Consider the following 11,527-nt stretch of genomic DNA (forward strand, 5'->3'; position numbering starts at 1 on the left):
AATAAGCTTGTCCAGCAGTCGGGTGAAATCAACACCATGTGAGGAAAGTGCCTGAACTCATCAGAATGTTGCCACCATTAGCGTTGAGGAGAGATGACCTCGTCGACTGCGCTGCTTGGGACAGAGGTTGAAATCACTTATTGACATCAGTGTATAGCTGATACAAAAGTCACCTTTTCTCAGCTTTTGAAATGACGGGGAAATGCAGCCATCTTCGCGTCTCATTTGGTCCATTAAGTTATACTTGTTTCCAGGTAAGCCAGCCTAAATCAAGTCACTAACAAACTAAACCTCCCCACATGTTGAAGAACACTATGAGTTTTATATCACCGGATCGGTGACGGCTTGGCCATTCTCAGTTCGCCGCCGCCGCCGCCGCTGGTTTGCGTCCATGAATCGACCACCTAGAGAGAGAGAAAAGGTCAGAAAGCGTACCTTCGAAACAGATTATTAGGGGGGTCAGGAGAGTCATACACATTAAAGTAAGCGTGGATCTGTCTATCCGCGAGCTCCTTACGAGCCTCCATCGCAATAACGTGGACCTCTGCCTGGCTCATGTCCAGAGCTCGCGTCAGCGGCGCCATGAGAAGACCGTCCAAGTTGGGCGAAAGGTTCTCGAGGTTCCACTCGCCCAGGTCCTTGTGCTTTTTATCCTTGGGCCACGTGTTCGTGGGCCACTTGAAACGCTGCACCTGGATGTCTTCGAATCCAACCTCGGCGAGCAGGGTCTCGAAGCGGCTAAACTCTTCAAAAGGCGATCCCATCTTTTCGAGAGCCTCAAAGCAATACCCAAAGGCCTTCATGAGCTTACTGTCCTCGGGAATCGTGTTGTCATCAGACAAGGGGAAGAAGTCGATATCGTTCAGTTCGAGATATCCACCAGGGTTGAGGTTACTGCATGAACGCTCAGTCATTAGTAGCTAGACACCTCCGGATGGACATGCTTGAGGTGACTAACTCAAAACTGCTTTGGAGGAACTTCTTCCAGTCGCGAATGCTGCCCTTCATCATTCTGCTGTGAATGTAGTCAAAGGGCTCACTGAAAGTCCATGGTTCCTCGATATCATCGATCTCGAACCGAACATTCGGAGGTACGCTAATAATGTCATCAGCGATTCTGCAAGAGAAGCTCGTCTTGGAAGGCATGTGTCATACAAGTTTGGCTGGGAAGCCGACAAGTCCACACCTGTGACCTAGAGAATAACACACGCCATCAACACTCTGTACTCCAGGATCAAAGCATAGCAAGCTTTACGGACCTCAGCCTCGGGGTGGTCCTCTCCGAATTCGATTGCCCAGAGGCCGGTGCCTGTGCCGACGTCGAGCACGCGACCGACTTTCGAGTCCTCTCGGGTTGGCGGCGCAGTTCCGAGATAGTAGTCAAAAGTCAAAAGGTAGAGATTATGCACAAGGTCTAGCCCAGCCCGTCAGTCAGGGAAAATGCGATCAACCAAGGTAGGGTTGGGAGAATTAGCAACCTACCGAGTCTGTCCTTCTCTCTCTCATCGTTAGGTGCCCAGTACCTAGCTCTGCAACGATTAGTCTTGTATAATCTCAAATGATTTCGTGTAATCATACTCCCTTCTTTGTACTTGTGGTACGTTCTCCCGTTCTCTAGTCTAGATTCAAGAATCGAGGCCGCTACAGTCGAGGTGGACGACGCGATGCTACCCTAAAGTCACCTAGTCAGCTGGCTTCTGCGGGCACCTCCTGGTGTATCTTCCGAGATACTTACACCATTCAATGAGGAATTGTCGTCGGTGAACTACAGTGTACATGCACTTTCAGTAATTGCCATCCCTCGACGGATTCTTAAGACATCTCACCTCATCAGCCGCGATGGCGCCAGCTGGTGGGGGTTGGGGGGTGGGGCTATTGTTGTCGTCGTTGCACATCGTGTCCTCCACTGTTGAGCACAAATGATATGAAATGTTCTATGCGGATGAGCTCAACCAGACTTGAGCGGAGTGAATATAACAGTCGCTGAGCACCAGATTCGTCTACTATGAACTATGTCTGTGCAATGTCGGGTATGGGAAGATTTCACAACGTGAAACCGATGGGAAATATCTTGGAGACGGGTCCCACTTCGATTTACCCCTCTTCTTGGCTGGACATCTGGAGACAACTGCGCAGATATGCATGTTGGCTTGTCCAGTCGGATCCAGTCGGATCCAACCAGCTATCTGCGACAAAACCCTGGTACTCGGGGGGCAGTTCCAGAAGTGGCAGCTAGCTCGCGGCACAGTAAACATCAATTGCTCATTGTCTATGGCGGTGTAAACGAACCACACCACATGCGTTCGAAACTCCGGTCGCTTTGTTTACGTGCTAGCGGTACCCAATGCCCAAAGAGAACCACAGAATGGGTGATGCAGCGGTATCGATCCGTAACAGACGGGGTACATCGATATGGCTGGCAAGGCGCGATGTTCACCCCAACAGTTCCCGTGCCCAGTTTTTATCACAGTCGTCTTCATTGATTCAATTTGGGTTGTATCCTAAAGTTTTCTGACGATTCCCTCTTGCGATCCCGCATACATACAGTAAAGCCATCGCAACGTCATATCAAGCAAAATACAAAGGCAGTCAACTAATCCTCAGCATCCCGTGGATCGTGCTTTTTCCAAAATTCCTCATACTCGTCCCAAGATTGAGATGGGAAAGCCAGGGGTACTGTGATTGGAGCGAACGGAATACCCTTGTCTGCAAATTCCCGGAGGCGTGCCTGAGTATTTGGTCGGGTGTTGTTTACACTGTAAACCGATATTCTGTGACAAGAACTGGTCACATGTAAGCCCCAATTCCAAGCTGTGCGTACATCGGGCGGTTGAGTATTGAGCGAATTGTCCCAGCAGCGACAGACGATCTCAATCCAGCCTTCCACGTCGCAAGGAAGATCGATCTCCCAGGTTCGCCAGGTCCATTTTCGCTTCTTGGAGAGATTCTCGACCGGCACAGTATACCAATTGAACCCCCCGTCAGCTGAGAGCTCAACCCGCTCTGGCCAGCGACCACCACCTGAGTAGGCCCATCCCTTGCAGCGGATTTTGCCGTTATGTATGACGACCTGTTTGGTCCAAGGCGACATGATGGCAGAACTAACTGGCATTTCCTGAATCTGGATGCCGTCCGTCATCTTGAGATTATGCTTGCCGACTTGTTGAGGAAAGTAGAGGTACTCCTGGCTCTGAACAGGCGCACGTGTAGGGTTCTTGATAGCCTTAATGCGGTAAAGCCACTTGACGCTTCGTGCTCCAATGTAACCGAACACAACGATGCGAAGGGGATATCCATGAATGCGAGGAAGAACATCGCCATTCATCTCCCAGGCCAGCATGACCTCGTTTGCCCTCACTTTTGACCATGGAACGCTGACGAGATAGTTCATGGTTTTGTCATCTTTGAAGTAGGTGTCCGCGCCGTAGAATTCGAGATGTTTTGCCCCTTCGATGAGTCCACCGCAGGCTTTGATGACTTTTTTGAGGCTGATGCCAACGTACTTGGCAGTTCCGATCGCACCTTCGGCCCAGGGTGCTTGAGGCACCTCATCACCCTGACCGGGGTACTTGAGAATCTGCTCGATACGTCGGGTTCCCGAGCATTGCATCGTCACTGTCTTCTCCATCCGCGGAAACTTGGTTTCGTCCATGAGGTCATCCAAAGTGAACGATCTCGGGTTCGCTACAAGTCCATCCAACAGGAAGCTGTAGTGCTCTTTGTCGATGATCGGAATCCCGCCGTGGTTTCGGACGAAGTGGAGGGGATTCGGGGTAATTTCTTTGTCGGTCACGAGGCGCTTGGGAGGCTCGCCGTTGTAAGGAAATTGGAGAAGATGCAGCATGTCGGCGTGCTTCTCCTTGAGCACAATATCCCACGAGTCGTCGGGGATGCGAGACAAAGCGCCTCCAACCGCCTTGTGCCACATCTTCCAATGAGTACCAGGAAGGACAGGATTGCTAGCTGGAATAGGCCCAAGCTGGAACTCTGGATTTGGGGGAAATGTCTGGGAGGTCAAGATCCTATGGGCCGCGGCCTTCTTCTCCGGATAACTTTCCCACTCGACGAAGCTGTTTTGAATCCGGAGTTGTCAGCTGCTGTAGACATGCAGTCACAGTGTTTTCAATCGAAGGCAGGTTGTGCTGAAGTCGCTTGAAGGGACTCACCCGGTCCAACCTTGCCGCTCCTCGGTGAACAACTTGTTCGGGTCGCCGACTTTCTTTATGGCGGCATCATCTTTCGTTAGGTCACCAAAAATCTGAGGGGGGAGAGCCTTGGTTTGCGGTCCCGTCATGTCAAGGACGGGAAGCTCCGCCCCAGCCAGTCCCTGCTCAATCTTCCATTCATCGGGTCTGTTAGTGGTCTTCATGATGTCTGCCCTACTACGGACGCAGCAGTATCGAGCCTCAGAGGGGTGGTGTGCATCGGAGACCCTTCATTATTTGATGAAAGAAGTGGCGGGATGCTCCGGGTTTGTAAATCGAACGCTCTTTGCGTACTTTCTGTCACGTCCATTAGGCCGAGCTTCATGTTTTGAACCTCTCGAAAATCTGAGACCGAGGCGTTTGCTTTGCACTCCAACCGGTAGTCTAGGTTCTGAGCGCATCAGTAATTGTAGCTCCATCAGGCCAATGATAGCTGCACGAGCTTAGACAGAGTTCAGCACGTCGCATTGACCGAAAGCCTAAATCAAAATCAACACTGATGCACGGAAACAGGGATTCAATCCGACTGGACTAAACAACAAGGCAAGCTTTTGATTTAATACAAGGGCAGAAGGGCCATTCAACCCAGGTCTGTAGGTTCTAGCTTTCGTTATGCCGCTGCCGTCCGAGAAGGCTCCGAGCATATGCCCGAGCCCTCAACAACCCCGACATTTCTTGGATCTCATTGCCAATCAGTGATCTTATCGAGAGTAACATTGCATTTCTCTATGAGGGCATGAGCACCGTACATGAGCACAGTATACATCGTGCCGGAAAACAGAAATTGTGTAGATTAATGGGTATCTGACAAGCTATAGTGGGTTGAACCTGTCTGTGTTACTGGTTCGATTTTCTCAGCCGGCGCGGTCTCAAGGGTTAGCTCGGATCCCTCTCGTGAGGCGTATCTGCTGTCCACGTCACCTACTCTCCCTGTTATCCTCATACCTCACCTCGTGACCTTACTCGTTACGTTCCTCGGTGCCACCCATGTCTGTATCTATTGGCTTTCGTCCATAAATCGACCATCTAGAAAAGGAATGTTAGCTAGGATGATGACGTCGGAATCTCCAAGTTGAAGGACGGCCTAGGGTCATGATAACCTACATAGAAAAGTACGCATGAATGTTTCGGTCGCAGAAGTCTCTGCGGTTCTCGGCCATTAATACCAAGACCTCGTTCTTGGTCCAACGAAGCGCCCTCGTGAGCGGCGCCATACAAATCGCCTCCCATCCCTGTGTGAGATTCTCGTTATTCCAAACCCCAAGCTCTTTGTGTCGGGGTTCCTTCGGCCAAGAGTTGGTGGGCCACTTGAAGTGTTGCATCATCACACCAGTGAAACCCGTCTCCATGAGAACCGATTTTAATGCCCTGGGATCTTGGTACGGGCGTCCAAATAGCTCTGAAGCCTCTTGGAGCATCTCGACGGTTCGAGAGATGGAATGCTCCGGTTTCAAGGTGCCGTCATCAGAGAGTAGCTTGACATCAATCTCATTTAACTCCAGATATCCACCGGGATTGAGGTTGCTGTGCGTTTATGTTGATGAGTTACTGTATGATATCACAGACTCTATCAAATCAAGAGACTCACTCATAGCAGTTTCTTATGTATTCCCGCCAGTCCCTAATCGAGGAGTTCATCATTCGGCTATGTATGTAGTCGAAAGGTCGTGAGTAGGTCCACGGCTCTTCGAGGTCGTCGATAAGAAATTTCACATTTTTTGGCGTACTAAGCAAGTAGTAAGTATGCCGGTTGCCCTATCAAAGGGATTTGTGGTCAGACTGCGTACAAAGTTGGTTGTGCAGCTGAGAGATCGATGCCTCGAACCTGTGCTGTCAGTCAGTGTTTTGAATTCTATCTCACGTACATTCATGGAATCTCTGACCTCAGATTGAGGATGTTCATCACCATAGTCAATAGCCCATATCCCACTCCCTGTGCCTACATCCAAAACTCTGCCGACGTTACTCCCTGGATCACTTGGTGGGGCGGTACCAAGTCTATCGCCAAACGTAAGTCGAAACAAAGTGTGCTGCAAGTCTGTTCTTATAATTAGGATGATCGATAGGTCTGCTGAGTGAGAACTGACCTAATCTTTCCGTCTCTCTTTCATCATTGGGCAAATTGTATTCTACCGTGGTACGTCAGCATATCCATATCTCGAGGAGTCGTCGTGTAGGGTACATGAAGTTTAAGTAAGTCGTAATTGTGAGGGTTGAAAGACTCACTGCCATCTTTGTACTTATGATAGGTTCTTCCATTTTCGATACGAAATCCGAAAATTGAGCTTGTGGCACTCATACTCGACGAAGCTACACTTCCCTGGTCGAAGGTCAGCCTGGAGCTCTTCACGGCCAGGCAACTCCTAGCTTTTGTTTTGTCCACTAAATTATCAGGCCTTACCGACTCTTCTCTTTCATCCTCGTTCTGTTGTCATTAGAATATCAGCTTGTTTACCTGGGTCCAGCGATGATGCAGTATGCGTACCTGATTGTCAGCCTCGATAATGACCTCGCTATCAGGCACATTATTGGGCGGTATGGGCTCTAGTGCTGCGTCTACGTCGATGGCAGAATCGACACCCATCGTGCGACAGGACGGTGGACGGGAGTACATATCGTAGTGACCTGTGCGAGCAATGACTTTTGTCGCGGGTTTCCAACGGGCGACTGCGGATGACCTTTCTGGGGAATGAACTCTGTTGGATGACAGGATGCCACTGATGTTCAAGTGCACGTGAGTGTCGCTACCAATGCTGTGGGCCATTGAGCCCCCCTGCTCTGCGGCCGTGGATTCATTAACGGGCGTTGCTTCTGCATAAGGATAATCCCCCTTGAGGAAGAACGAATAAGAGTTCAACAAACAGCAGGGGAAGTATCGCCCATGCAGCAACAAATGCTAGCAACCAATTGTTGTTGGAGATTTATGGACCCTTGCGAAGCGACCTCGCGTCCAGCTCGCATCCAACACCATGAACAGAACCAACACGGTCACCAAGATACTGCCATCATCTTGCCGTCGTTATGAGCGTTTATTCTGCCTCTGGGCGGATGAATCGAGTATAGCTTCAGTATTTCTCTGCAAGAGGGGTTTTCCGATTACCCAACTTTTGAAAGCCCCAAATGCTTAAGGGGACTCAACAAACATTCATCTATTGTGCCGTTCATTGAGTATGGCTTCTCATCGGCAACTTTCATCGAGCGGGGCTGCATCTCTGGTGAAGATGTCCACCCATCATATGAGACATCAGGTAAATTGACGCAAATTGCAGTTGACACAGATATCGAGACTTGCCACGGAGTTTAAGGACTTGTTTGACTCTGATCAAGATTACGAGACTCTCGATGATAGAGGCCAAAACCTCAATATCGCTGTGTTCGTTTTTGAATTGGCTTGTTCCAGCTACTCGTCTCAAACAGCAGTGACAACTTCACCTATATTAACGATATGAGCAACGATAGACCAGAGATTTCCACTGTCTATATCCCTCTGCATGACCGCCATTTGAGTCGAGGTCTGCAAGCTTACAGCGACCAGATCCCCCCTCTTATTCGTCTTGAAATGTCCCGGCCATTTTTGCCCCGCAGGTGCTGATTGTACAAAGGACAAGGCGCCATCTGCCATTGGCTTGAAAATGGCGAGAGGGTCCGAAGGCTCCTGCGTCTTATTGTTCGAGCTGAAATTGGGTATCTCGAAAGACGAATAATCGCGATCGGAGGCAATGATAAATCAGTTGTCAAGCCATAAACTCCTTTGTTAGTTGGATGGGTTCATGTCATGTTATGACTAAGGAACCGGATTTGATTACAGAAACCTCGATCTCCGCCACGATTCCCTTGGCGGCTGCTGGCGGGGAGCTGTACGAGCTGATGATGACAATCTGCTCAAAAGCAATGACGCCTGTACAAAGTGGATATGTGGAATGGAATGATGCGATGGTGCTGTCGAGCTCTGCTAGAACATTTAGATGCAGAGAGTCTCCTCGGGTAAAATTCGCATTCGGTGCCTAGAACACGCCCTGACGTGGACCTGAACCCCAAGGACACGGTATATTGTGTACTAATCTTGGTCAAGAGATCTATGACTTTGTCGAAAGAGCAGAATTGAAGAAGGTCAGAACCAAGATCCAACACAACAATTAACTCCCTAGTCGGGTCTAGAATTGCATCATGAGGGTGCGAGACGCTCTGCTCCGGCTTTGGTCTTTTAGGCGATGAGTACACAAACGTCTGGAGCTAGCTGATTTGGCCGTTGAAGGGTGCGTTCCATGTCGCAACAGAGCTCCAAGCCCGTACAGCGTACGGCAGCATTAGTGTCTCAAGTAAAAAAAAGTCAAGTACTTCATCAGTGGCCTACAAGTGAGCAGCGACCATTTCTCTATTCTCACAGCTGTTATAGAACGTGCTGCTGACGGGGCCAATAGTTGTGTTTCGGCGCACAATGGGCATTAGTTCTCCGTCTTGCTCCACGTTGAAAGTATTACCCACGCCAGTTCTGTTTAGGCAATAAAGAACATTATGAGGCTTGCTAAGTTCTACTCATACTGATTGTAGGCCGCAAGATTTTGAAACGTAGATTTGCTCCAATTTGCAGCGACCGTCCTCGTGAGATAGCTTCAAAGAAGTCAGACCGCCATCAGTGAATCCTGAGAAAAGGTCGACGCTGCTAGCGTCGTCTACGGTGATGATAGAAAAGATTCGATATCTCGCCATCATGCTCTCGAGGGTAGAGTCTTTCTTATCTGGTTTAGTTCTTGAGCATCTCGTTATGTCTGATGTGGTCTCAGAGAACTTGAGCGGTGTTTTCATAGCGTCGATCCTCCGAGCTTGCCGTCCCCCTGTTCGGATTCAACTCACCTTACGGCGTGCCAAGCACAGGCGCGGTCGAATCAGAAGGATAAGCGAAGTCTCGATAGGTTAGCTTGTCTCCTGATGTGAGAGGAATGATCCTCTGGCAAAGTTCAACCTTCAATAAGGTAGGTAAGGTACTTGGCAATGGGTTCGGAATGCCTGTCTTGCGTGGATTTCCTGCACTGTTTGATCCTAATACTCTGAGTTGAAGCAGTCATTCAGGAGGAATTGTAGCTCACTTACTCCAGCTTACCTTTCCCAATACAATAGTGCAGAGACTGGGGAAAAGTTTCTATGAGAATTAACAGGCTATCAAAGTGTGCTATGATTACCATCCACGTCCCGGCGCAATGGCGTTTGATGATTGCTAGTGAGCTAGATTCACCTGCCCAAGCGAATAATTGGTCTCATCAGCCCATTCATCTTATCTCCTGCCGAGCGGTCTCGTTGAGGCGTCCTAACCCCGGCACGTCAGCAGGTTGCATGTGAGATAGTTCCACTTAAACATTAGCCCCGATCATTCTTAGCTTCCCTGATCCGATTCAGCCACCACAAACGTCGTAGAACCGAACAATGGCCGGACAACCCTGAACTTCTTCATTCCACTCAATTGTTCAACGGATAGATTTCGGGTGCTTCTGGAGTGTCCAGTTGCAGTTCCATGATGTCTTTAGACGAAAGAGAGATCCCCTTCGGCGACCGATAACGTACAACGTAGTTACTGATCACGACCTGGGTCTGAGCTTCATCCTAAGTATGTCGTTGAGAACCTGGCTCTGAGCTGGTTCGGGTGAGGGGTTTCCATGCAACCTGCTGACACTCTGGAACTCTGACAACATTGCATTTCGGGCGAGAGACACTGCATTGGATGGACCCCCGAAAAGGCATAGTTCTGAACTCTTAGCCCGGTCCCCTTCTCTTCAGTTCTAGGTTTGACCAAATTGACTGTACTTATTCACAACACGGTCATCTCATGATTGTATTTATAGTTGAAAATTTAAGCAGATACGTGCGACTTCCATACTGTTACATCGATTCGACGCTGGCTATGCAATCCAGGAAACAACGTCTATCGGACACGCCTATCTGACTAACTGACATCTACGGGAGGAGCCGCACGATGGGACTTTGCGCTAGAACATAATCGGCATTCGTCCCCTGTCCTCGTCCTATGTTTCACGGATAGCTATCTGAACATATTGTTTGTGCGGTGTCGTCTTTTGCAACGTTATGCATTAAGTCGCTTTGAGATGAGCTCCCGGATCGAGCTCCCGGATCGAGCTTCTTGGCAGGCCGCGTGGATGCGACTTCGGACTTGACCCATTCGTACAAGAATTTGGCAGTGACATTTGGCAAGGCCACTGTTTAACTCTATCGTTTTGTATTACTAGAGGATTACTATAGTATATATAAACGCTACCCTACCCTCGAATTCCGCACTATTTAACCTTAACCCTTTTTATAAGTTACCTATCCTTTCTTCTATTTTACCCTCTCTCTTATTAAAAAATTACTAAAATCGTAGTTTTAATAACTTATTAATAAATTAGTATTATTATTTAAAAATAAATAACCTATTTTTATATATAAGTACTAAGAGTTTTATTATAATAAAAATAATAATAAATATATTAAAATACTTAAAAAAGCTTTTTAATAAATTTTTAATACTATTTAAAATAATTATCCTTAAGCTATAAAAAGAAGCCGAGGTACTATATTAATATAACTTTATTTATTTCGTTAATATTAATAATACCCTTTTTAATATAAAATATATTAATAATATTCTATAGTTATTATTATAACTTAATATATATAACTAAAACTAGGGCCCGCCCCGCAGGCTTATAATAGCTATAATATATTATATATATAAAAATATGGGAATATAAGGTAACTTTTATAAAATAGAAGAACTATAAATAAGTTATATATAAATAAGAAATAGTAATTACGTAATAAGGTAATTATTATAATTATTCTAAATAATCGCTTATTAGTATTTACTAAGCGATTACTTAATAAATAAGAGTAATTATTAATAAAAGATATATTTATAAATAGATTTATATATAATATAGACTTAAGCTAGGCTTAAAAATAGACTTTTTATAGCTTTTTTAGTAATTAATTTAGTATTAGATCTTACGATCGCTTTTAACTATTTTTATTAAGAACCCTTTTTAATAAGCTTATAATTAATTATTAAAACCTTATTTATTTTATAACTTATAAATATAGTTTTAAAAAAGCTATTTATAATTACGATATTATTTACTTAGTACTCATAACCTTAACTTTTATTAATATACTTATTATAACTAGCTAGTTATAATATTTTAATTACTCCTATTTAATAAGTTTATTTTTTAAAAAACTAATTAAGTAATATAAATATATTAACCGTTAATAATAATAATATAATATAGCTTATTAAGGTAGCTATATTTATTATTTAATAATTATATAAT

The 11,527-nt window shown here is 46.4% G+C and overlaps 2 protein-coding genes across 2 annotated transcripts; both read right to left on the bottom strand.

Annotated features, from left to right (window-relative positions):
* Positions 1-355: 355 nt before the first annotated feature.
* On the bottom strand, positions 356-1,895 carry CABS01_02731 (methyltransferase domain-containing protein; the record flags this gene model as incomplete). The annotated part of the gene is made up of 8 exons (XM_060536109.1): positions 356-404; positions 475-894; positions 959-1,096; positions 1,156-1,193; positions 1,260-1,414; positions 1,483-1,672; positions 1,736-1,765; positions 1,827-1,895. The coding sequence occupies 8 exons, from the start codon at positions 1,893-1,895 to the stop codon at positions 356-358; spliced, it is 1,089 nt and encodes a 362-aa protein (XP_060394021.1).
* Positions 1,896-2,593: 698 nt separating this feature from the next.
* On the bottom strand, positions 2,594-6,789 carry CABS01_02732 (sulfite oxidase; the record flags this gene model as incomplete). The annotated part of the gene is made up of 9 exons (XM_060536110.1): positions 2,594-2,728; positions 2,822-4,070; positions 4,167-4,379; positions 5,169-5,231; positions 5,310-5,729; positions 5,794-5,931; positions 5,993-6,030; positions 6,607-6,630; positions 6,691-6,789. 9 exons carry the CDS (start codon positions 6,787-6,789, stop codon positions 2,594-2,596), a joined length of 2,379 nt encoding a protein of 792 aa, XP_060394022.1.
* Positions 6,790-11,527: the final 4,738 nt, after the last annotated feature.

Source organism: Colletotrichum abscissum (assembly GCF_030869225.1).
Source record: "Colletotrichum abscissum strain IMI 504890 chromosome Unknown Scaffold_5.1, whole genome shotgun sequence".
Classification (NCBI taxonomy): domain Eukaryota; kingdom Fungi; phylum Ascomycota; class Sordariomycetes; order Glomerellales; family Glomerellaceae; genus Colletotrichum; species Colletotrichum abscissum.